This window comes from Giraffa tippelskirchi, chromosome 8 (genome assembly GCF_054371585.1).
Source record: "Giraffa tippelskirchi isolate mGirTip1 chromosome 8, T2T-mGirTip1v1.2.pri, whole genome shotgun sequence".
Taxonomy (NCBI): domain Eukaryota; kingdom Metazoa; phylum Chordata; class Mammalia; order Artiodactyla; family Giraffidae; genus Giraffa; species Giraffa tippelskirchi.
The window spans coordinates 8,325,892-8,352,739 of NC_137282.1; the positions used below are offsets into that span (position 1 = coordinate 8,325,892).

The window sequence follows — 26,848 nt, forward strand, 5'->3', positions numbered from 1 at the left end:
TGTGAGGGTTGTCAGGTTTCTTCACTCTTGAGTTTCTGCCTTTTTCAGACCCCTTTCTATACTGTACTTTTTGGAGGGAAGTTACTGCCTGCAACCCATACCTAAGATGTGGGAAGTTATACTCTGCTCCCTAAGAGCAGAGTATCTATGTTAATTCCTTGGAATTCTGTTTGGGAGAGTTACCCATTTTCTCCCGTTACTTGACATATGTGTGTGGCCTGATAGATACTTACTTTCATGCCCCAGTCCTCGGATCAGCCATTTCTCCTCAGAGCAGGGCCATGTTTAACCTCATTTGGAAAACTGTGTTCTCGACTAGAAAGACTAGTAAATTTGAAGTGGAGAAAAATTGATTAACCTGCTGTTCATTACGTGACTGTGAAGAATATATCTTTGCTATCCTAGGCTTATGTTGCCTTTTTATGAAATAAAATTGTGCTATTTCCCTGTGTAATAAGAGAATATTATAACAGACAGGGAGTACATGTACAGGATACTTCTAAAGTTTTGAAGAAATTCACTTGACTAGGAATCGCAAATGATTTTATAGCCATTTGTTTACTGACTGGATGTGACCTTAAAGCAAGTCCTATAACCTTTCTGGCCGCTGTAGAATGAGGGGATTGAATTAGATCAGCTTTGGTAATACGTGATATCATTTTGTGATATCTGTTATGTGATTTAAGATGTTGAATCAACCCTAGTGCACAAGTATGCCTAATGTGCCACGTCCCAACACCAGATTTATTTCTGAAATGCTCGCTAACACCAAGGAAATCTCTACTGACTCCATATTCCCATGCTCCACTGTAACTCTTTGTGGATAGTGCATGACAACGGTATATGGCCTTCCTGGTGGTTCTGCTGACATGCACGTTTAGCTGTGAGATGAATGGTGTTTTATTTCTTTTTATCCTCTTTGGGGAAAAGAGAAAGAGACTAGCCTCTGTGTCAGTTCAGTATTGAAATAGGCTGCTCCCTAGGGTACTAAATGTAACTGGATTGTTAGTAGGGGAATGATAACATCTACTCTTTAGGCATCTATTCTTTACTCTCTTCTTTTACAAAGTTGTATTCAGTGATCCTTTTTGTATCTATGACACTTCATGTATATATAGTATCTTAACTATGGTATTTTGAAATAATGTTCAAAATGTCTTTTGGCAAACAGCATACTCATTTGATACATGCTAATTCAGTCAGGTTTAAAAACTATTAATCATGTTATTAATGGAAATGATGGTGTTCATTACTGTAAATAAAATGCTTCTTTCTTTCTTAAATAGAAACCAATTCTTCACCGAAGAAGGAGAGTCCGAAAGCGCAAACACCACAATAGCAGTGTGGTCACAGAGACCATCTCTGAGACCACGGAGGTCTTAGATGAGCCTTTTGAAGACTCTGACTCCGAGAGGCCGATGCCGAGATTAGAGCCAACGTTTGAGATTGATGAGGAGGAGGAAGAAGAGGATGAGAGCGAACTCTTCTCTCGAGGATACTTCCATCGCTTGGCCTCCCAGGACGTTCTCAGGTGTCGGTCCGATTCTAAGAGGAAGTCTAAAGATGAAGATGATGACGAAGAGTCAGATGATGCTGATGGTATGTTTCACAGAGCGGTAGCTTGTTGTAGTTTCCTTGTTTGGAAAGATACAGCGGTGGTAGCTGCAAAACCTCCAGCAGAGAGGGTGAAGGGCAGATGGCCCGCTGATCGAGTGCGGGACGGCTTGCAGCCCCCGAGGAGCTGTATCGAGTGTGCGCACGCTCACCTTCTGCCTTCGCCCTCTGCGCTTTTGTCAGAGTGCTTTTTCCCACTTCCCCCATAGCGCCTGTTTTTGCCTCTGCAGGTAGTAATCTTGCTGTTCGGAAATTGTTCTTTTTGCCTAGTCCTTTCTCAGCCGTTATGTGTATCTTTAGTTAATGGGTGGATGAGACTTAGCGTGAAGAAGATAATTAATAACCTTTTACTGGAGTGCACAGTCTATAGACCTGGCCTGTTCTGCTAATTATGTATGCTGAGTGCTTAAAATAGGCACTTAGTAAATACAGTTTAATGACTAAGTGCTTGGAAGTGCCTCTCAAATAAGGTCAGATTTGTGTAAATTGGACTTGCTTCAAATCTGTTCCTGAGTCATATCTGTAATATGTCTTACTCAATGAGTAGTAAATTTCTAATTAAAAGGGTAACAATACCTCAAAATAAGTTAAAGCTAAAAATCTGGTGATTAGACTGGTTGTTGTTTCCTCTTTAAAGATGGAAAGAAGGGACTCATATATGACTTCGGTCCCAAACTATGTTCACATTGTTGCCCGGATTTCCTGCCTTGTGCTGTGCGGCCTCCTTGCTGGGGTCACACTGAGCTGCTTTGCTTTGCTGAGCGAATTCGAAGGAATCGTGTCTGTGCTTGGTGCATAAACGTATATCTTTTATGTACTGACTAGTTGGGCTTTTAAAAATAAATTCACTCAATTTCAAATCTAGTAGACAGCTTGCATTTTCTTCTTGTATTTTTGTGTAATCAGTACTTTTAATGTAGTGATGACTAAGTTTTTTGCTTTATTGTGCAGGATTTTCCAGAATTTTATTGTGTTATATTTTGAGATATGTAACTAGGAAACTAAAAATTTATGTTGTAAAGAATGTGGCACTTTTGAAAAATTGTCTTATATCATCATAGATTAAAATAGTATCCTCTAAGTTCCTATTGAACAGAATTTTCTCTAATGTAGCCATTTCCTTTGATTATTTTCAGGTTACTACTGGTAACTATACCTTTTTAGTCCCACCAGTTCCACCCCCCACCCCCTAAAAAAATTCCTGTTCCTACCTTGCTGGTCTTCTTTTTAAAAATTAATGGGAAATGTGGATGTACTTAATGTCGCACCAAACTGTACACCTAAAAATGTTTAAATGGTAAATTTTATGCTATGAATATTTTATAGTTTTTAGAAAAAGTGATGGTGAGAAAGTGTTGCTAATATCAAATTTATTTCTAGTAAACCCTTTGCTTCAGGTCAGTATTTGTCCAGGACTACATGCCTTGTAGCTCTTTTTATATAAATGCAACACTGGCCGGGAAGTGTTCCTGTAGGATTGCTCAGACATGGCCTAGAGTAGTTGGCTCATGATATTACCTGAAGTAATGAAGTTGTAGAAACTAAGACAACCAACGCAATAATATAAATGGGGGGGGGGGGTAGATAAGTGAGCTGATGTGTAACTTATATGGTAAAGACAGCTTGTCTAAAGTAGCTGTGAGAACTACTAGTCTTTGTGTCCTTATAAATCTTAATCTCCGTTTTTTAAATGATGATGCTGAGTCTTAGGGTAGCTTCCCAGAGATGTGCAGCCAGCTCTGATGCTGCACTTGAGTCTAGTGGATGGACCAGAATTCTTTTCCTGGTTCTGCCAGGTCCCTGTGTGCCTTCAGAGGGTATCATGAAATAGGTTTTTTCTTTAGATTCTTAACTTAAACGTGAAGCTAGTCAGGAGTTCAGGGTGATGATAAAATCATTTCTGTTGTACCTGTGGGCTTAGAGAAAGACACTAGAAAATACAAGATCCTGTGATTTATTTTATTTTTTATCCTTCCTGTGCAGACACTCCTGTCCTAAAGCCAGTGTCTCTCTTGAGAAAATGTGATGTGAAGGACGCTCCACTTGAGCCAGATACATCCACGCCCATGAAGAAGAAGAAGGGATGGCCCAAGGGCAAGAGCCGCAAACCGGTCCACTGGAAAAAGAGGCCTGGTCGCAAGCCAGGCTTTAAGCTGAGTCGGGAGATGGTGCCCGTGTCTGCTCAAGAATGCGTCGTTGAGCCCATCGTCCCCCTTCCTAAAGCGGGACGTAAATCCAAAATGGAAGAGAGCGAGGAAACTGTTGAACCAAAAGAAGACTTGCCTTTAACGGAGGAAAGGAAGGAAGAGGAGGAGCTGCCCCTGGAAGCGGAGGAGGTCGAGGAGGGGGAGGAGGAGGACACCACCAGCAGTGACGTCAGGGCGGCCTCTCCCGCCGACGCCAGCAGCCCCGAGGCTGAAGCCAAGGAGCCCGAGGCCGGCGAGGAGGAGGAGAAACCCCGTGTCCCTGCAGAGCAGCGGCCGTCGGAGGAGGCACCGCAGGAGCCGGCCAGGCGGGAGCTCGAGGAGGAGGAGGACACGGCGGCGGAGACCAACCAGAGTGAAGACCACGACGCGGACGACGAGGACGACGGCCACCTGGAGCCCGCCAAGAAGGAGGAGGAGCCGGGGGAGCCGCCGGCGCGGGAGGTCGTCAAGGAGGAGCCAGGGGGCCGCGAGGCTTTTTTAGATCCTAACGTGCAGGGCAGCGGGGAGAACCCAAAAGACAAGGAGGAGACGGAGCCAGATTCCGAGGAGGAGCAGACTTCGCACGACGCCTCTGTGGTGTCCGAGCACATGCCGGGCTCTGAGGACGACCACGAGGAGGACTCGCGCTCCAAAGAAGAGCTGCTGGAGCTGAAGGAGGAGGAGGAGATCCCGCACAGCGAGCTGGACCTGGAGACGGTGCAGGCCGTGCAGTCCCTGACGCAGGAGGAACGCGCCGAGCACGAGGGCGCCTACCAGGACTGCGAGGAGACGCTGGCCGCCTGCCAGACGCTGCAGAGCTACACGCAGGCCGACGAGGACCCGCCGCTAGCCCTGGTGGAGGACTGCCACGCCTCGGAGCACAACAGCCCACTGTCCTCCGTCCAGTCCCACCCCAGCCAGTCGGTGCGCTCGGTCAGCAGCCCCAGCGTGCCCGCCCTCGAAGGGGGTTACACCCAGATCAGCCCGGAGCAAGGATCCCTGTCCGCCCCGTCTATGCAGAACATGGAAACCAGCCCCATGATGGACGTGCCTTCCGTATCTGACCACTCCCAGCAGGTGGTGGACAGCGGCTTCAGCGACCTGGGCAGCATTGAGAGCACCACGGAGAACTATGAGAACCCCAGCAGCTACGACTCCACCATGGGCGGCAGCATCTGTGGAAACAACTCCTCCCAGAGCAGCTGCTCCTACGGCCTGTCGTCCTCCAGCAGCCTCACCCAGAACAGCTGCGTGGTCACCCAGCAGATGGCCGGCATGGGCGGCGGCTGCAGCCTGATGCCGCAGAGCAGCGTCCCACCCGCCACCAACTGCGGCATCAAGTCTCCGCAGAGCTGTGCCGTCGAGAGGCCTCCCAGCACGCAACAGCCGCCACCACCCCAGCCGTCGCAGCAGCCTCCACCACCACAGCCTCAGCCACCAGCCCCGCCCCCGCCGCCAGCCCAGCCGCCACCGCCACCCCCACCGCCGCCCCAGCAGCCGCAGCCCCCGCCCCCGCCCCAGCAGCAGCCCCCACTGTCTCAGTGCAGCATGAACAACAGCTTCACTCCAGCACCCATGATCATGGAGATCCCCGAGTCTGGCAGCGCGGGGAACATCAGCATCTACGAGCGGATCCCTGGGGACTTCGGGGCCGGCAGCTACTCCCAGCCGACGGCCACCTTCAGTCTAGCCAAGTTGCAGCAGCTGACCAACACCATTATGGACCCCCATGCCATGCCTTATAGCCATTCTCCTGCTGTGACTTCCTATGCAACCAGTGTTTCTCTCTCCAACACGGGACTGGCTCAGCTGGCTCCATCGCATCCCTTAGCGGGGACCCCTCAAGCACAAGCCACCATGACGCCACCCCCGAACTTGGCCTCCACCACCATGAACCTCACGTCCCCTCTGCTGCAGTGCAACATGTCTGCCACCAACATTGGCATTCCCCACACTCAGAGGCTGCAAGGGCAGATGCCCGTCAAGGGGCACATCTCCATCCGCTCCAAGTCGGCGCCCCTGCCCTCCGCGGCGGCTCACCAGCAGCAGCTGTACGGCCGCAGCCCGCCCACGGTCGCCATGCAGGCCGGCCCGCGTGCGTTGGCCGTGCAGCGTGGTATGAACATGGGGGTGAACTTGATGCCCACCCCTGCCTATAATGTCAATTCCATGAATATGAACACCCTGAACGCCATGAACAGCTATCGAATGACCCAGCCCATGATGAACAGCAGTTACCATAGTAACCCGGCCTACATGAACCAGACAGCACAGTATCCTATGCAGATGCAGATGGGGGTGATGGGGGGCCAGGCCTACCCCCAGCAGCCTATGCAGCCGAGCCCGCACGGAAACGTGATGTACACGGGCCCCTCCCATCACAGCTACATGAATGCGGCGGGCGTGCCCAAGCAGTCGCTCAACGGACCTTACATGAGAAGATGAGCAAGACGGACTTGCAGTTCAGAACCTAAATATATATAAATAAAGGAACCTTTTATACTGACAAACCAGAGAAAAATGGACCTTTTTTCCAGTTAAAATATTGCTGTAGATTTAGAGGAATTTTTCTTTGGTTTATTTTATTTTTTAGAAAACCTGGTCTTCTCTTTTTTGGGGGGTTCATTTTGTTCTGGGTTTTGGTTTTCTTCACAATCTTGAACATTTTACAATAGAACTCATCTGAAAACGGATTTGGGGATAGGGGAGACATGCACAGAAATCTTTTCATAATTAAAAAGAGCCTTACTTTCTTTACACGCCACATGGACAGAATTTGTGTAAAAGTGAATTACCTTTATTTTAAAATGTATGTTTCCCCTCAAGTGTTTGCAGCTCCCAGTGTCGTCATTTTTAAATGTTACATATACATCTCGAGGGTTAGCCAGACCCTTTTCCTCCACACCCAGCCTTTCATTCCCTACTTCATTCCAGCAGGAGGCACTTATGGGAGACTCGGACGGGGACATGGAGAACAACCCAAGCTCCTTAAACTTATTATTATTGTTAATATTATTATTATTATTATTAATAAAGCGAGGCAGGAAAATGCTTCTCCTCCTAAAATCCCCTCCACTCCCTACACATACACACACGTGCACACACACACCTCTTGAAACCTTTCCCCAAGAATGTTTCTTTATAGATGGACTTCATTGAAATGTTTGTTTTTCTTAGATCAAGTGTAATATAATTTTTTAAAAACTACTCCCACTCAGCACTCAGAGACACAAAAATACTGTAAGTCTCAATTAACAGCAGAATCTCAGAGGAAAGCTGTTTGCAATCCTGATCCAGCCTTGGAGGAATAGATGGTCAGTTAACAATCAAAAGAGGAACGGAACCTCTTGTTTTTTTTTACCACCTGGTGAATCAGCCATACGCACATAATTCCACGCAGCCTCTTGATTTTAGTACATACCTTGAGACACTTAAGGGTCTCGATTCTCGAGCCTTCCTGACTCGGATTAAACTGAACAGCAGTCCCCGGTGATTTGGCGAGGAGCCGCCTACATCCTCATCTAAAGGGTTGGCGGATGACTGTACATGTCAGTGACTTGAGAAATACCTACTAACCTTTGACACTGTTTACTTCGTGTTGGAAGAGATGACGCAGATAGCGTGTTGTGAGGGAGACCGTGGCGTGAGTCTTAGAGCTACTTCAGTGATAACATACCTCTAGTTTTCCTTCGTCTTTTGAGATCCTGAGTTCCTCCCCTGTGGATCGGAATGCGCGGCCCCTCCCCGTGAGAGGCTGAGGAGAAGAGGGATCGACCAACCACCAGCATAGTCGGGCAGATGTGGACAGCGGGGTTTTAGCAGGCTCCTATGTTACTCCCAACTTCATTCTCTTTTCTCTTGTGCAGCCAGTTTGCCCATTCTCTTCTTGTTACTTGCTCCAGGGATAGGTAAAAAAAAAAGGCATATATATATATAAGTATATATATATATATACGTATATATGTTCCATCATTAGAAGATGGACACTATTATACCACTTGGTATGTGCAGTCAAATATCCAAAAGGGGGAAGTACTGCTTAAAGAAATACCTGTAAGCATTAAATTCTCTCCTTTATTTGTACATTTTATATAGATAAATTTTTGAAGTAACAAATTAGGCATTAAATTTTTTCAAATGCACAGGTTTGTTGGTTTTTTTAAATATATATATATATATACACACACACACACTTTAATTGACTTTCTCAATTAAACGTGTTAGGTAGAACAAGGCAGAATTCCACCTCTTAACCGCTGTCTGAGCATTCTGAGCATGTGCAAGGCCGAGGAGGACCCAGTCTCTGTATATACCGTTCCAGCCCCCAGCCCTCTGTGTAGAACGTGCCCTGTGCTGCCCTCTGCCGACTCTTCAGCGCTGTCATTGCTTCCTGGTTGGGGTGGGGACGGGGTGGGTGGGGAGGGAGGTGTCTTGGGAGGAGGGTGGGTCAGGGCAGAAGGAGAAGCTGTTGAAACGAGGGCCGTGAATTCAGTTTCTGTTGGTTTGCGGTTGTGTTTGGTTTTGTTTTCTTTTAAAAAAAAAAAAAAAAAACAATTTTCAATCGGGCAGCTCCCTTTTTCCACAAGCCTTTTTGTGACTTTAGAACTATTGTAGAGAAAATGTTCTTTTCTATATTATAAAAGAAATTATCCAACACAGTAATATTGGTACCTGTCATTTTTTCACTTCTGTTTAAAAAAAAAATGTATTTTTAGCAAGATAACTTGGGTAATCTTCTAAAAAAAGAAATTTAAAAAACTCACTGTTAGTGACTTTGATGCCTTTTAAAATAAGAGCTTTTTCATTTCATTCCATCTTTAAAATTTTTTATCTTTGTTGTAGAATATTAAAAACTATTTTAAGAAAGATAAAAATTCTCTTTAAAGAGATCTCTAGAGTGTGTGAATAGAGCTCCAGATGCCTCTAAAAGCCGCATGTACAAATGAAGCTAAGTCTATTCCTGTCTGTTTATATTTGCTTTTCCTGTTTTGTAACCTCTTTGTACCTTGTTCATGGTGACTTGTAAGCTACGGGGAAGGGGTGCCTAGATGCCTTCGTACTTCTCCATGTCACGCGCTCCTGGGCCAGCCGGTCTCCTTCCTCTCCTGTATGTAATATCACTTTTTTTTCCCCTTTCTAGCAAGTACTTTCAAAAGAACTCTGTACATTTTAACATAAAAAAAAAAAAATAAATTATGTTGAGCCATTTTGGATGTCTGTCTTGCATGTGAAATTTTTCTCCCAAGTGCTTCAAATTCTCCGATTCTTTTTCTACACACACACTCAGGAGTATTAGCCTTTTCACACTCCTCTTCAGATAACAAGTGTAAGTGTATGACCTTTACTTTGAAATTCCAGTTTTGATTCAAATAATGTTTCAGTTCCAAGAAGACAGATAGTTTTCCCTTTTCCAAAGAAAATGGTATTATAACCTCACTTTGGTGTTTTCTTTTGGTGGGGGGAACCCATTTTAAAAACTTCTAAAGGGATTGTAATTCATCCAACCAAACAAAAAAAAATACAGTCAAAGTGACAAATTGCTCCCAGACTTGGAACAAAGCAGTGTTTTTTCTCATCTCAGTTGACCTTATCATGTAATACAGGAAGGTTTGCCAGAAATCCAGGTCGTAAACATCAATCATTTTTTTGATGTTTTCTGAGTTACTGTGCTCGCCTCTCATCACTAAGAATTTTGGGTATGAGGCAGATTCCAGAATCAGATTTGGCTTTGGGAAACTGACAACTGTTTGGGATAGGAAGGTGAGGCAGAGGCAGGTTTCATGCCCTCCAAAATGGATCTGATGCCCTTTGCCGCTGAGTTAGGAGTTTAGGAAGTACATGTGAATAGTGTTCATAGCAGACATTTGTTCTAAACTTCGTGCCATTGGAGTTTTAGGCCATGTAATCATATCATCTCCAAAAAATAAATGTGTGTTTGTTTCCCCCTTGATTGCTTGCTTCAGTGGTCACAGCTTGGACCCGAGGTTGTCACTGCACCGCACAGTTAGTAGTGAATTGTCTCAAAAACATACACTGCCTTTGCTACTGCAAACTACCTGCTTTAAGTGATGTCAACGTGCAACAATTCTGCTTTTCCTACCAAGAAGATAATGTGACCAAATAGGCTTCTTTTGAGTATGAGCAACCCCCACTACATATTATGTGTAAAATTTGAGTAATTTCCATGTGTAGCCAGCTCCCAAGTGATAGGTGAGGAGGACGTCTCTCTTCTTTGCCATCTGGCCTTTTCACTCAGTAGGTGGGTGAGGGAGGAAAGGGACCACACCCTTGACGACTGGGTGTGGCTGAGCGCCTTGGTCCGTTACCAGAGAATCTTCGGCTGTGCCTTCCCTTCCTAGGGGTCCCGGAACCCTATTCCCATGCAGGCTCTCTGAGCATCCCAGGCGGACCGACCCCTCTGTAGTGTGGGGACAGCCACGTGTACTCCCTGAACGTCGGGTGTTGGGGTGACAGCTCCAGCTCTTCAGGTGAGGATTACTGTTTCAGGATCTCCCTGGGACACCCTGTGCTGGGTGTGGCGTTTTTTGCCCTTCCTCTCGGTTTTTCGTAAAGATGACAATGGGAAAGCATAGTGAAAAGAGAAAAATGGGATTGTTGTTGGCCCTGTCGTTGGCCCGGCAGAGGAAACAGACAAGTGATGGGGAGGAGGTCCATGTTCTTCATGTAACTTACATCTGAAAATTCAAGCCACACATTCTGTATGTGAACCCAAGACCCTGCAGAGTGACATTCGTATTGTCAAATGTCTGTAATTATTGAGTATGGTCATCCAATTAAAACCCAAAAATCCCCCGAACAAAACCTGGCTCATCTGTTAATAAATTTCTGTTAAGGGGCAGGTTGGGTTTGTTATGTGAGTCGGTGTGGTTACCTAACTCAGCCCAGATCCATGGATTTGCTTTGCAGAGTGACAGCTACAAATTGGGCTTAACTGCAATTCCTTGCTACATCAATAAGGAGCCTAAAGATTGGTATACAGATTACATAGAAACCTCAAAAAGGTGGCAGGTGTAATTTTTGCCTGAAATAAGGGAAGCCATGGAGTATGGTGGGCTTTGGCTTTCTGAACTCTTAAAACAGGAGAAAGACATAGGGAATTGTTTTCCTGCAACTGTTGTGAATAAACTTTGAGAGATCCATTCTTGTTAGCAAGAAAAAATATTCTAACATTTAACTCTATACTAACAGACATTTCTGAAAGCCTCATTTAATGACATAAAAAAAAAATTTAAACGTTCTCTAGGGTGACGTGTTCATTTTTAACCGTTTTTAGTCTAGGCACGCCCAAAGAGCAAGCAAAGGCAAGCAGGTGAACTGAGATGAGTGCATCAGCTGTGCCTACACCAGAGAACTACAGCTGGGACTCCCGGGGTTTCTATGAATATGCGTCAGAAAACTTACATCCGGTTAATGCCTCGAGACCAGCCATTCAGATCACCTTTCAAGTTATTTACATTGGCCTTAAAGAGATTTTTGAGTCTCAGAATCTTCTATTTTTGAAAATGTCATTTAAAGCCCTTCAGCTGTTATCCTAAGTTCAAAGTCTCTAATGAACAAAGTAAAGAAAAACATTCGTACACAGAACCTCTTTGCTAGGACGGAGGCTCTGCCTCATGTACAGGCAAGCTCTAATTGTCTAATTGATGTATTCCATTTAATGACATTGGTTGATTTCATTCTCTTTTTAAAAGAAAGTAGAAAAAGCAGCTGTAGTCAACTACGTCAAAAAGGCTGAATTTGATAGTTTTCCAGAGAAAGTGAGAGCAGTTGTTTGTTGACTAGGAGACAGTGACAGAGTCTTTGCTAGAGGCAAAGACCTCTTGCAAAAATGGAATAATTACACACACACACACAAAAGATTGTCCAGCTCCTATTTAAGGAAACAAAAAACTAGAATTGACAGAACCCCTAATTTGGCATCCTTGAAAGTTTCTTTTTTTTTTCTTAATATATGTATAGCATTGAAGTATAGTTCATTTACAATGTTTCAGGTGCAAATAGCAAGGTGATTCAGTTATACATATACACATATTATTTTTTAAATTATTCTCCATTATAAGTTTTTTACAAGATATTGACTGCAGTAAATCTTTGTTGCTTGTTGCATTATCTATTTTGTCCTTGATGGAAAGAAAGTCCTGAATCTGAAACTGAATGGTATGAAACATTGTAAGAACAACCGTGGAAGGCTGAGAAATAAATTCTGTTAGCATCACAAAGGAAAACAAAGCCAAACAGATCGCAGCCAGCCACTACAGCCTAGCTTAGTTATTTCTTTGGGGGCTCCAGGTCTTTTATTCTCTTTCGGTGTGATTGTGAATGGGATGGTTTCCTTAGTTTATCTTTCTGAGAGTTGGTTGTTGGTGTACAGAAATGGAACAGATTTCTATACATTTTGTACCCTGCAGCCTTACCGAATTCATTGATGAACTCTCGTATTAGTAGTTTTCTGGTGGCATCTTTAGGGTTTTTGTGTAATTTGCCAACAGTGACAGTTTTACTTTTCCAGTTTAGATTCCTTTTATTTCTTTTTCTTGTCTGCTTGCTGCAGCTAGGACTTCCAACACTCTGTTGAATAAAAGTGGTGAGTGGGCACCTTTGTCTTGTTCCTGATCTGAGAGGGAATGCTTTCAGCTTTTCGCTGCTGAGAATGATGTTAGCTATGGGTTTGTTATATATAGCCTTTATGGCGAAGTATGTTCCCTCTATGCCCACTTTCTCGAGAGTTTTAATCATAAATGGATATTAAGTTTGACCAAAGGCTTTTACTGCAGTTATTGAGATGATTGTATAGTTTTTATTCTTCAGTTTGTCAATGTGGTGTTATCACATTGATGGACTTGGCAGATAATGGAAAAATCCTTGCATCCCTGGGATAAACCTTGATCATGGTGTATGATCCTTTTAATGTATTGGGGGTTTGGTTTGCTAGTATTTTGCTGACGATTTTTGCATCTATGTTCATCATTGATACTGGCCTATAATTTTCTTTTCCTGTCATATCTTTGTCTGGTTTTTGTATCAGGATAATGCTGGCCTCATAGAATGAGTTTGGAAGTGTTCCTTTCTCTGCAATTTTTTGGAGTAGTTTGAGAAGGATAGGTTTTAACTCTTTGCCAAATGTTTGATAGAATTCACCTGTGAAGCCATCTGGTCCAGTCTTTGTTGGGAGTTCTAAAACTACTGACTAAATTTCATTACTGGTAATTGGTCTGTTCATATTTTCTGTGTCTTCCTGATTCAATCTTGGGAAATTATACCTTTCTAAGAAGTTGTCCACTTCTTCTAGGTTGTCCATTATATTAGTGCATAACTGCTCGTAGTCACCTATGATCCTTTGTATCTCTGTGGTTGTAACTTCTTTTTCATTTCTGACTTGATTGATTTGGATCCTCTCTTTTTTCTTGGTAAGTCTGGTTAAAGCTTTATCGATTTGGTTTATCTTTTCAAAAAACAAACTTTTAGTTTCATTGATTATTTTCTGTCTCTATTTCATTTATTTCCTCACATTTATGATTTCTTTCCTTCTACTAACTTTGAGTTTTGTTTGTTCTTCTTTCTCTAGTTGCTTTAGGTGTAGGATTAGGTTGTTTATTTGAGACTTTTTTTGTTTCCTGAGTTAGGATCGTATTGCTATAAACTTCCCTTTTGAAACTGCTTTTGCTGCGGCCTGTAGATTTTGTTGTTTTTGTTTTCATTTGTCTCCAGGTATTTTTCTTTAGTTCTCTCTTTGATTTCTTCAGTGATCCATTTGACTTTTTAGTAGCATATTGTTCAGCCTCCATCATGTGTTTGTATTTTTTGCAGTTTTTTCTTATAGTTGATTTCTAGTCTCACTTCTCTTTTACTTTCTTAACCGTCTTTTGATGAACAGGGTTTTTCCTTTATGGACAGTGCTTTTTTCTGCCTGGATTAAGAAATCTTTTCCTACCCTGAGGTTATAATATTATTCTCTGTAATTTATAATAGCCACCTTGTTTTGCCTAGATAGTTAATTTTTTAATGTATCTGAAGTTGATTTTTGTTCAAAACAAAGGTAGGGGACCAGTTTCATTTTCTTCCTATATGGATATACAGTTTTAACATCACTCTTTCTTTCGCTACCTCTCTAAATCAAGTATCCATGTATGTGTAAGTCTCACTCAGTTCAGTTCAGTCTCAGTCGTGTCTGACTCTGCGACCCCATGGACTGCAGCACTCCAGGCCTCCCTGTCCATCACCAACTCCCGGAGCTTGCTCAGGCTCATGTCCATCGAGTCAGTGATGCCATCCAACCATCTCATCCTCTGTTGTCCCCTTCTCCTCCTGCCCTCAATCTTCCCAGCATCAGGGTCTTTTCCAGTGAGTCAGTTCTTTGCATCAGGTGGCCAAAGGATTGGAGTTTCAGTTTCAGCATCAGTCCTTCCAATGAATATTCAGGACTGATTCCCTTTAGGATCGACTGGTTGGATCTCCTTGCAGTCCAAGGGACTCTCAAGGGTCTTCTTCAGCACCGCAGTTCAAAAGCATCAATTCGAAAGCACCACAGTTCAAAATATATCAATATATAGAGCTATGTCTGGACTATTTATCCTGTTCCACTGATCTCCTGTATTCATCCTGTGTCAATCATTTTAGCCTTAAGATAAGCCTTAACATTAAATAAAGCAAGTCCTCTTAACTTGTTTTTTTTCTTCAGGAATGACCAACCCTTCTAGGTCTTTTGTCTGTCCATATATTTTTAGAATTAGCTTATTGGATTCCTTAAAAAGTCCTAATGACATTTTATTATGATTGGGTTGGCCCTTAAAGTCAGTTTGACAAAAGTTGACATCTTAACAGCACTGACTGTTGCATTCATTTAACATAATGCATTTGTTCGATTTCTTCAATTTATATAAAAAAAATTTAATTGATTTTTTGCATAGATGTTCTATACTTTGTTATTTTATTCTTGTATATTTAATATTTTTGAAATATTAACTTTTAAAATGTTATTCTATGTTTATTTTTGGTATATAAAAACTTCAGTGATTTTGTATTTTGCCCTTGTATCCAGTAACTTTTAAAAATTCACCTAGTAATTCTAATAATTTATCTACAGATTCTTGGACTATTTACCTATTTTGTCATATTATCTCTAAAATGAGAGTTTTATTTCTTATTTCCAATTTTTATGACTTTTTCCTCTTTCAGGACTCACAGCACTGTGTTTGACCTTCAGTGCAATGTTAAAAGTAGGCATATCCTTCGTCAGATGAAAGAAGTTCATTTAGTCTCTAGTTTTTTTTAAAGAGTTTTTATCAAAAATGTATGTTAAATATTATCAAATGCTTTTTCTGCATCTATTGAGAATTGATAGGATATTTTTTCTCCTATAATCTGTCAATGTGGCCAAAATATTGATGCTTTTCTAATGTTAAACCAGTGTTTAGGAAAACAAACTAACCAGTATGTGGGAAAATCTAAATGATTATATACACATATCATTAAAATGAAAAATGACAATTTCACATAAATTAGAGGATAAAAAACAAAATCTTTCCTAAACATTTTTTGGGGAAAAAAACCCCTAAAAATCTCCTTAAAATTCTATTATGTGGTGTTTATAAGAGAAACAGCAAAAACATAAGGATGATCCAAAATTTTAAATAAAAAAATAGGTATGTCAGGAAATTACTATAGTAGTAGGAAAGCTACTATAGCTATATTAACATGAGATAAAATAGAATTTAAAGCAAAAAGGATTACTAAAAGAGGACTGCTTAATAATGGTAAAGTTTTAATTCACCACTAACATATAAAAATTCTATATACATATATACACTTATTGTCATGACTCCAAAAGCAAAAATGGCAAAACTATGGAAAGAAATTTTTAAAAAATCTACAGTCATAGTGAGAGATTTCTCTCTAGATTAATGAGCTTTATTAGAGCAGTTTTAGATTCACAGAAAATTAAGCCAAGTGTACAGAAAGTTCCCATATAAACCCCGTGCCTGTGCACACATATGTGCCGACCTTCCTCACTAAGGAACCCTCTCCCACAATGGGACATTTGTGTCAATCGATGAACCTACATTTCACATCATTATCACCTTCAGTTCATAGTTTACATTAGGGTTCACTCCTGGTGGTGCAGCTTCCATGGATTTGACAAATATGTATCATGTATCCACCAGCACAGTATCATACAGAACAGTTTTCACTGTCCTGAAAAGCCTCTGGGTTCTGCCTGTTCATGTTTCCCTCTACTCTAAACCCCGCCAATCACTGATTTTTTTTTTTTACTGTCTCCCTAGTTTTGCCTTTTCCAAAATGTCATGGAGTTGGAAGCATATCTATGGGGTCCTTTAACCTAGTTAGATCCATCCAAGCTTCTTCAATGTCTTTTCATGTCTTGAAAATTCTTTTTTTTATCATTGAATAATATCCTATTGCCTAGACATGCCACAGTTTATGTGTGTTTCCAAGTTTTGGCAATTACGAACAAGGCTTCTATAAACATCCATGTGCAAGTTTTTGTGTGGACGTAAGTTTTAAACTCATTTGGGTAAATCCCAAGGATCGTGTAGTAGGAGAGTGTTTAGTTTTTTGAGAAGCTGCCAAACTGTCTTCCTAAGTGGGACTGTACTATTTTGCATTCCCACTGCTGAAGAATAAGAGTTTCTGTTGCTTGGCATCCTCACCAGCATTTGCTGTTATGAGTGTTTTAGATTTTGGCCATTCTGATGGTATCTCACTGTCGTATTAACATACAGTCCCCTAATGACACTTTGAGGGCTTCCCATGTGGTGCTAGTGGGAAAGAACCTGCCTGACAATGCAGGAGACAAAAGAGATGTGGTTCGATCCCTGGGTAGGGAAGATCCCCTGAGGGAGGGTTTGGCAAGCCACTCCAATAGTCTTACCTACAGAATCCCATGGACAGAGGAGCCTGACGTGCTACAGTCCACAGGGTCACAAAGAGCCAAACATGACTGAAGCGACTTAGCATAGCACACAGCATAATGACACTTTCATATCCTTTCGTTTGCTTGCTTGCCATCTGTGGTCTTCTTTGGTGAGGTATCTGTTCAGGTCTTTTGCTTATTATTGAATTGTGTTGTTCATTTTCTTATTGTTGAGTTTTAAGAGTTCTTTGTGTATTTTGGATAACAGTCCTTTATTAGATATATATTTTGCAGTTATTTTCTCCCAGCCTGATTTTTTTCTTGATGTTGTCTTTCGCAGAGCAGAAGTTTTAAATTTTAATGAAGTCCGGTTCATTAACTACTTCTTTCATGGATCATGCCTTTGGTGTCTCTGAAAAATCATAGCTATATGCAAGGTCAGCTAGGTGCTCTCCTAAGTTACCTTTTGAGAGTTTTACAAAGTTTTGGGTCTTATATTTAGGTTTATAATCCATCTTGAGAAGAGTTTTGAGTTTTGTGCTGAGTGTAAGATGTGTGTCTAGATTCGATCTCTGGTTGGGGAGCTAAGATCCCCCATGCCTTGTGGCCAAAAAACCAAAACATAAAATAGGAGCAATATTGTAGCAAATTCAATAGAGACTTTAAGTATGGTCCACATCAAAACTCTTTAAAGAAAAAAAAAAAACAACTAGGTAAGGACTGAGAAGGACTGAAATCAGAGTAAGTCCTCTGTGATAATGCTGGAAATTGGTCACAGAAAGATGACTAGAGAATCTCCAGATGTGTAGAAATTAAGAAAGACACTTTTAGATAATTCATGGTCCAAAGAAGAATAAAAATTAGAAAATATTTTGAGCTGAGTTATTTGCCACCCGTGTGAAATAGTGGATCCGAGGGAAGACCATCAATCGCCACTAGCATCATAGTGAGAGAGACATTCAGGACACATGCATGAGAATCTTCCTGCCAGAAAGTCAGCCTGATTCAGAACTGACCTCGGTCTGTCCATGTGCAGGAAACAAAAGCGACTGTAGAATACACTAAGCACTCCACAGCATGACAGTCAACAAAATCCCGAATATGAGAGACTTTCTGGGGTAAGTGACTCAATTTCCCCAACAGGCAAAGGCAAAGAATAATGAAAGACGAGGCGGTGGGGGACCAGCAGTGCCGTGGGAATCTCCTAAGAGATTTAAGAGATGACAGTGTGGGGACCTTGTTTGAATCCTGAGTCTAAGAAATTAGCTTAGTGGACACGAGTTTGATCAAGCTCTGGGAGTTGGTGATGGACAGAGAAGCCTGGTGTGAGTCCGTGGGGTCGCAAAGAGTCAGTCATGACTGAGTGACTGAACTGAACTGATAAACCTAAAGAAATACATGCAAATGTGTCCCTGGATATGATTATAAGAGAGTTCATGGCAGTGACTGGAGAAGGCAATGGCACCCCACTCCAGTACTCTTGCCTGGAAAATCCCATGAACGGAGGAGCCTGGCGGGCTGCAGTCCATGGGGTCGCACAGAGTCGGACACGACTGAGCGACTCCACTTTCACTTTTCACTTTCATGCCCTGGAGAAGGAAATGGCAACCCACTCCAGTACTCTTGCCTGGAGAATCCCAAGGACGGGGGAGCCTGGTGGGCTGCCGTCTGTGGGGTCGCACAGAGTCGGACACGACTGACGCGACTTAGCAGCAGCAGCAGCAGCATGGCAGTGAAATTTGTGATGGCCGAAGACAACCCACATGTCATCACAAATAAAGTGGATGAATAAAGTGCATTGTGTACCTGCAAGGGAATTCCATGCACCGGTCACAGTGAAGGAACTACAGTGCGCGTGATAAATCAGTCCTAGGAATAACAGTGAGCAAAAGAAACCAAATATGAAAGATCCATAGGACACCAACTACATGAACCATGCAATGAAACAATCGATAAGTTGGATTTTATCAAAACAAAAATGTTCTCTTCAAAAGACACCCTAAAAGAATGAAAAGTTCATCCACAGACTGAGTGCTGTACACATTTGCCATACATATATCAGATGAAGGACTTGCACCCAGAATATATAAAGAATGCTTCCAACTCTGTAATAAGACAAACAGCTCAATTTAAAAAGTGTATTTATTTGCCTGTGCTGGGCCTTCATGGCTGCATGCGGGCTTTCTCTAGTTGCAGAGAGTGGGGGCTGTTCTGAGTTGCAGCACATGGGCTTCTCACTGTGGCGGTTTCTCTCGTCGAAGAGCTCAGGCTCTAGGGCGCTCGGGCTTCAGTAGTGGTGGCTCCTGGGCTCTAGAGCACAGTCAGTGGTTGTGGTGCGCGGGCTTCATTGCCCTGCAGCACATGGGATCTTCCCAGACCAGGGATCGATCCTGTGTCTCCTGCATTGGCAGGCGGACTCTTCACCACTGAGCCACCCGGGAAGCCCCAATTTAAAAACAAACAAACAAACAAAATAAGCAAGTGACTTAGACACTTCACCAAAAGATGTATGAATGATCGATACGTAGGTGAAAAGATGTTCACACCATTTGTCATGGAGGAAATGAAAATTTGAGACCATGAAGAGACCTCACTTCTTATATAAGCTGGGTGCGGAGCACTTCGAAGTTTCATATGGTACAGGTGAGAATGCATGTAATGCCACTGCTCAGAAAAAGTTTGACAGTTTCTTATAAAGTCAGTTGTAAACTGACCACAGACTTCACTGCACGTCCACTCCATGGTTTTCACCCAAGAGCAATGGAAGTAGACATCTCTTCCAAAGACTGATCTGAAAATACAGCAGCTTGGTTCACAAATGCCCAACCCTGGAAAGAACCCAGTGTCCAACAGCTGCTGAATGGATGAACCAATGTGATTTATCCATCCAATGGAATAATGAACTCTGCAATAAAGGAAAAACTACGGGTGTATAACAGCAGAGATGAATCTGAAAAACACTAAGCTGAGCACACAAGAAGCTAGATTCTAAAGAGGACTTTCTGTATCGTTCCATTTAAATGAAATTCTAGAAAAGGCAAAACTGATCTCTAGTGACAGGAAGTAGACCAGTGATTGCCTAGGGGTGGGGAGAGGAATCGACAGCAAAAAGGGACAAGGGACTTCTTGAGGTGATGGACATGTCCTGTATTTAGTCAAGCTAATCAAACTGCACATGTAAAATGGATCAAATCATTGTGTATAAATTATACCTCATTACATCTGATTTAAAAACCAAACGAGAGATGTACACCCATGTTCACAGCTGCATTATTTGCAATAGCCCCAAAATGTAAGCAGCCCAGGTGTCCACTGAGGGATGAGTAGACAAGTGAAATGTGGTCTATACATAGAATGGAACAATACTGAGTCTTTTTTTTTTTTTTTGGCCACACCATGTAGCTTGCAAGATCTCAGTTTCCAGACCAAGAATTGACCCCGGGTCATGGCAATAACAAAGCTGGGAATCCTAACCACTAGGCCACCAGGGAACTCCCTATTCAGTCTTAAAAAGGAGGGAAATTCTGACATAGGTGACAACGTGGATGACATTTGAAGACATTGTGTGCACGCGTTCTAACTCGCTTCAGTTATGTCTGACTCTTTGCGACCCTTGAGACTATAGCCCGCCAGGTTTCTGTGACCATGGGATTCTCCAGGCAAGAATACTGGAGTGGGTTACCATGCCCTCTTCCAGGGGATCTTCCCGACCCAGGAATCAAAGCCAAGTCTCTGGCACCCCCTACATTGGCAGGTGGGTTCGTTACCACTAGCATCACCCGGGAAGCCCTTGAAGACATTATGTTCGGTGAAATAAGCCAGACACAAAAGGACAAAAGCTGTGTGATACAACTTAGAGGACGTACCTGGAGGAGTCAGGGTCACAGAGAGAAAGCAGAAGGGCGGTTACCGGAGTCTTGGGAAGAGGAAGGGCTGGGGAGTGTTTGATGGGTTCAGAGTTTCAGTTGGGAAGATGAAAAAGTTTTGGAGGTGAGTGGTGGTGGTGGTTTCACAGCAATGTGGATATACTTAATGCCACGGTGTCCTTAAGAATGCTTAAAATGCTGAAATTTAGGTTATATATATGTTATGACAATTTTAAAAGAAGAAAAGGGAAAGACCAAAGAGGGGGTGCTGGGGATCAGATTTTTCTCCCTGAGTCTTCTGAGAGGTGTGACTGCAGGTCAAAGGGTGTCTCAGGGGCCCGTTGTCCCAGCAAGATGAGGTTTGGTGGGGCGGGGGGTGAGGGGGGCGGGATCTGCCACTGGGCACAGTCAGGTCACATGGCTGCTGAGAAAAGGGCTGAAAAGTTGCTGACGGTGCTCACAAGACAGGAACACACGCGGGAGAACCAGAGCCGTCTCAGTGAGGCTTATGTAACCAGCTCAGACATGAGTCCTTCACGAGGGCTGCAAAGAGGTCACGGAAACTCTCCCGGAGACAGCAACCAAAGAAGACCTGGCAAGTGATGTTTCTGGGTGCAATTAACTAGTAATTACTAGTAAGTGAAGTAAGTGGTAAAGAACCCACCTGCCAATGCAGGAGATGTGGGTTTGATCCCTGGGTCGTGAAGACCCCCTGGAGAAGGAAATGGCAACCCACTCCAGTATTCTTCCCTGGGATAATCCCATGGACAGAGGAGCCTGGCGGGCTACAGTCCATGGGGTCACAAAGTGTCGGACACAACTTAGCAACTGAGCACAAGGTAAGACACACACGCGTTAGACAATGCAAACCTCATAGGAGGGTGCGTTTGCATGTTTGTCTGATTCACTTTGCTGTAAGGCAGAAATTAACATTCTAAAGCAACCCCAATAAAATTTACTCCAATAAAAATTAATTTAAAAAAAAGATATGTTTGCAATGAGCTGCTCCTTCCTCTCCCATCCCACATCCTCCATGCCCTCCCCCAAGAGCAGCCTTGTGAAGGATTTCCCTGGGTCTTTCCAGACAGCCTTCGGCGTGGAGTATGTGGTTCACTTGCCAGTTTCACTACCCAGACTCAGGCCCACCATCAATGCTCTTGTTCCTCTTCTCTGAATTCCTCACTCCCTTTTCTCATGGGCTCTGGGCTCCAATCACTACACCAAGCATTGCCTCGTTCTTGGTAAATGCTGCGTGGTCCTCCTTTGTGGGGAAATGTTCATCACAGGCAAATGCAGACCCCTTTCCACCTCTCCCCAGGGCCGTGTGGCCTCTCCTGCGGCCTGGGTGGTGCTCAGGTGCCCTGGCCACCTGGTGTCTTCTCTGCACAGGCCCGCGCTCACTCAGCCCTGCAATGAGCCACATGGAGTCTCCATCCTCTGGGCCTAGACACTGCCCTGCCCACACAGCCTTCCTGGCTCCTCTGCTCCTCAGGGGCCTGCTCCTCCTCGTTCATTTTCTTTCCTCCCTCCTGCCTGGCTCCCTTCCTCCTGAGCTGGCTTTGCGGTGGGGTATGGTTCCCATGATCTCCACCTTCACGGCCTCAGCCTCTGCTCTCTCCTAGGCAGCCGGGCCACCCAGAGACTTCTGTGCGATGAGCATAAAGCCCAGTCAGCTCAGTTCAATCGCTCAGCCGTGTCCGACTCTTTGCGACCCCACGGACTGCAGCACGCCAGGCCTCTCTGTCCTTCACCATCTCCCGGAGTTTACTCATACTCATATCCATTGAGTCGGTGATGCCATCCAACCATCTCATCCTCTGTCGTCCCCTTCTTCTCCTGCCTTCGATCTTTCCCAGCAACAGGGTCTTTTCCAATGAGTCAATTCTTTGCATCAGGTGGCCAAAGGATTGGAGTTTCAGCTTCAGCATCAGTCCTTCCAGTGAATATTCAGGACTGATTTCCTTTCAGATTGACTGGTTCGATCTCCTTGCAGTCCCAGGGACTCTCGAGAGTCTTCTCCAACACCACAGTTCAAAAGCATCAATTCTTCTGTGGTTAGCTCTCTTTATGGTCCAACTCTCACATCCATACATGACTACTGGAAAAACCATAGCTCTGACTGCTGCTGCTAAGTCGCTTCAATCGTGTCCGACTCTGTGCGACCCCATAGACGGCAGCCCACCAGGCTCCCCCGTCCCTGGGATTCTCCAGGCAAGAATACTGGAGTGGGTTGCCATTTCCTTCTCCAGTGCATGAAAGTGAAAAGTGAAAGTGAAGTTGCTCAGTTGTGTCTGACTCTTAGCGACCCCTTGGACTGTAGCCTACCAGGCTCCTCCGTCCATGGGATTTTCCAGGCAAGAGTACTGGAGTGGGGTGCCATTGCCTTCTCCTAGCTTTGACTAGACAGATCTTTATCAGCAAAGTAATGTCTCTGCTTTTTAATATGCTGCCTAGGTTGGTCATAGCTTTTCCTCCAAGGAGCAAGTGTCTTTTAATTTCATGGCTACAGTCACCATCTGCAATGATTTTCGAGCCCAAGAAAATAAAGTCTCTCACTCTTTCCATTGTTTCCCCATCTATTTGCCATGAAGTGATGGAACTGGATGCCATGATCTTCATTTTCTGAATGTTGAGTTTTAAGCCAACTTTTTCACTCTCCTCTTTCACTTTCATCAAGAGGCTCTTTAGTTCTTCACTTTCTCCCATAAGGGTGGTGTCATCTGCATATCTGAGGTTAATGATATTTCTCCTGGTAATCTTGATTCCAGCTTGTGCTTCATCCAGTCCAGCATTTCTCATGATGTACTCTGTATGCAAGTTAAATAAGCAGGGTGACAATACACAGCTTTGATGTACTCCTTTCTCGATTTTGAACCAGTCTGTTGTTCCATGTCCTTTTCAAACTGCTGCTTCCTGACCTGCATACAGATTTCTCAGAAGACAGGTGAGGTGGTCTGGTATTCCCATCTCTAAGAATTTTCCACAGTTTGTTGTGATCCACAGTTAAAGGCTTTGACATAGTCAATAAAGTAGAAGTAGATGTTTTTCTAAAACTCTCTTGCTTTTTCTATGATCCAGTGGATGTTGGCAAATTTTTATCTCTAGTTCCTCTGTCTTTTCTAAATCCAGCGTGAACATCTGGAAGTTCTCGGTTCACATACTGTTGAAGCCTCCCTTGGAGAATTTTGAGCATTACTTTTCTAGCATGTGAGATGAGTGCAATTATGCAATAGTTTGAACATTCTTTGAAGTTGTCTTTCTTTGAGATTGGAATGAAAACTGACCTTTTCCAGTCTTGTGGCCACTGCTGAGTTTTCCAAATTTGCTGGCATATTGAGTGCAGCATTTTCACAGCGTTATCTTTTAGGATTTGAAATAGTTCAACTGGAATTCCATCACCTCCACTAGCTTTGTTCATAGTGATGCTTCCTGAGGCCCACTTGACTTCGCATTCCAGGGTGTCTGGCTCTAGGTGAGTGATCCCACCATCGTGGTTATCTGGGTTATGAAGATTTTTTTGCATAGTTCTTCTGTGTATTCTTGCCACCTCTTCTTAATATCTTCTACTTCTGTTAGGTCCATACCATTTTTGTCCTTTATTGAGCCCATCTTTGCATGAAATGTTCCCTTGGTATCTCTTAATTATCTTGAAGAGATCTCTAGTCTTTTCCATTTTATTATTTCCCTCTATTTCTTTGCGTTGATCACTGAGGAAGGCTTTCTTATCTCTCCTTGCTATTCTTTGGAACTCTGCATGCAAATTGATATATCTTTCCTTTTCTCCTTTGCCTTTCACTTCTATTCTTTTCACAGCTATTTGTAAGTCCTCCTTAGACAACCATTTTGCCTCTTTGCATTTCTTTTTCTTGATGGTCTTTTTCTGGGATGGTCTTGATCCCTGTCTCCTGTACAATGTCATGAACTTGCGTCCATAGTTCTTCAGGCACTCTGTTTATCAGATCTAATCCATTGAATCTATTTCTCACTTCCACTGTATAATCATAAGGGATTTGATTTAGGTCATGCCTCAATGGTCTAGTGGTTTTCCCTATTTTCTTCAATTTAAGTCTGAATTTGGCAATAAAGCGTTCATGATCTGAGCCACAGTCATCTCCCGATCTTGTTTTTGCTGACTGTACAGAGCTTCTCCATCTTCAGCTACAAAGAATATAATCAATCTGATTTTGGTATTGACCATCTGGTGATGTCCATGTGTAGAGTTGTCTCTTGTGTTGTTGGAAGAGGGTGTTTGCTATGACCAGTGTGTTCTCTTGGCAAAACTCTATTAGCCTTTGCCCTGCTTCATTCTGTGCTCCAAAGCCAAATTTGCCCGTTACTCCAGGTATTTCTTGACTTCCTACTTTTGCATTCCAGTCCTCTGTAATGAAAAGGACATCTTTTTTGGGTGTTAGTTCTAGAAGGTCTTGTAGGTCTTCATAGAACCATTTAACTTCAGCTTCTTCAGCATTACTGGTTGGGGCATAGACTTGGATTACTGTGATATTGAATGGTTTGCCTTGGAAATGAGCATTCTGTCATTTTTGAGATTGCATCCAAGTACTGCATTTCAGACTCTTTTGCTGACCATTAGGGCTACTCCATTTCTTCTAAGGGATTCTTGCTCATGGTAGTAGATATAATGGTCAGTTGAATTAAATTCACCCATTCCAATCCATTATAGTTCACTGATTCCTAAAATGTCAGTGTTCACTCTTGCCATCTGCTGTTTGACCACTTCCAATTTACCTTGATTCAGGGACCTAACATTCCAGGTTCTTATGCAATATTGCTCTTACAGCATTGGAGTTTACTTCCATCACCAGTCATGTCCACAACTGAGCATTGTTTTTGCTTTGGCTCCGTCTCTTCATTCTTTGTGGAGTTATTTCTCCACTGATCTCCAGCAGCATATTGGGCACCTACCGACCTGGGGAGTTCATCTTTCAGTGTCATATCTTTTTGCCTTTTCATACTGTTCACGGGGTTGTCAAGGCAAGAATACTGAAGTGGTTTGCCATTCCCTTCTGCAAAGCCCAACCCACGTTCAAATTTCCAACATGCCAATGTATTTCTGGAGAGGTCTACATTTAAAGTGTGTTTGCTCTTTGTAGGTGACCCAGTAACTCGGACTTCACAGGCTGTAGCCGTATCCGGTTGCAGGGTCCTTGCAGAGCAGCTCCTTGTAGAGGCGGGGGACGGGGTCCCAGGCGGTGAGGCCCAGGTAGCCTCCTGTGGTCACACGAATAGATGGTCATGTTGAGGCCGTGTGTGATGCAGGTGTGAAAAGCGGTCTCACTCATTCACTCAACAGACACTGACCGGCAGAGGCTACCACCAAGGTGGGACAGACAGACTGCCTACTGAGGCTCAGTGAGTTACTTATTCAGTCTCAGCGTGGTCCCTGGGGGCCACTGCTAGAGGCCATGCGGCCTGTCCCACTCTGCACTCTGCTCAGGCCAGTTTGGTGTGGCCCCAAAGTCTGCCCCCTCCTCCTGGCCCCTTCCCTCCCTGCTGCCCAGCCCTGCCAAAGCCATCTTGGGCCCTCCCTGTCCTCAGGGCCCCGTGGGATGGGGGAGGCTCTTGGCTGCTGGCGCCTGGCACAACCTCCTGCTGGGATTTCTTGACCCCGCGCTCCCAGCGGGCTGACTGAGCTTACTCACCTCGGGGCACAGAGCCCTCTGGAAATGCCATGGTCCCCGAGCCTGGGTCCTGCACGTCTCAGGCTCCCTCGCCTGCTCTCCTGGCCCCTCCACGTCACACCCCTTCCCCGGGCCTCTGTTTCCTCTCTGTGGGAGGGTCAGAGAACCTTGACCTGCCCTTGGCTCCGACGGGGATTCCACCAGTAGCCTGGGTCTTGGACCTTGGACCTCGTTGGTGTCCTTGACATCCTGAGGACGGTGGGGGATGCCTGTGAGATCTTCTGAGTCTGATTCGGAGACGCACCTTGTCCCTGGGTCACAGGGGAACTCGAAGGAAGCTGCGAGGTCCCCCGGGTGCTGGGGAGCAGAGGCGCACGTGGACCAGCCTCCCTCCTGGACCCTCCACGTTACCCCAGATCACCATCCCGCAACCTCTGCTCACATACGCTCTTGAGTCCAAAGTTGGGAGTCCAGAGCAGCCATGTAGAAATTCTAGGGGGAAAAGACAAAAAGGTCCAAAGAAATGCCAGGAGGGCTGGGCCTAACTCAGCACAGGATGAGGGCCCTGGGTGGTAATAGATGAAGGCAGATGTGGACGTCAACCCACATTCTAAAAGCGCCAGAGGAAAACCACTATTAAGGAAATGCACA

At 44.0% G+C, this 26,848-nt stretch overlaps 1 protein-coding gene and 1 long non-coding RNA gene across 3 annotated transcripts in view; one reads left to right on the top strand and one right to left on the bottom strand.

Annotated features, from left to right (window-relative positions):
- Nucleotides 1-6,564, top strand: part of KAT6A (lysine acetyltransferase 6A) — a 97,813-nt gene extending 91,249 nt beyond the window's left edge. For both annotated transcript variants that reach the window (XM_081519214.1, XM_081519216.1), the window contains exons 16-17: nt 1,287-1,599; nt 3,598-6,564. In XM_081519214.1, coding sequence (XP_081375340.1) covers nt 1,287-1,599; nt 3,598-6,245 — 2,961 coding nt within the window. In that variant the 3' untranslated portion in view covers nt 6,246-6,564. The remainder of the gene's footprint in view (nt 1-1,286; nt 1,600-3,597) is intronic.
- Nucleotides 1-26,848, bottom strand: part of LOC145516989 (uncharacterized) — a 41,215-nt gene that overhangs the window by 8,576 nt on the left and 5,791 nt on the right. Inside the window, exons 3-5 of the long non-coding RNA XR_014061902.1 lie at nt 26,644-26,689; nt 26,219-26,446; nt 7,477-7,692 (exon numbers count right to left, since the gene is read on the bottom strand). This is a non-coding gene — a long non-coding RNA (uncharacterized LOC145516989). The remainder of the gene's footprint in view (nt 1-7,476; nt 7,693-26,218; nt 26,447-26,643; nt 26,690-26,848) is intronic.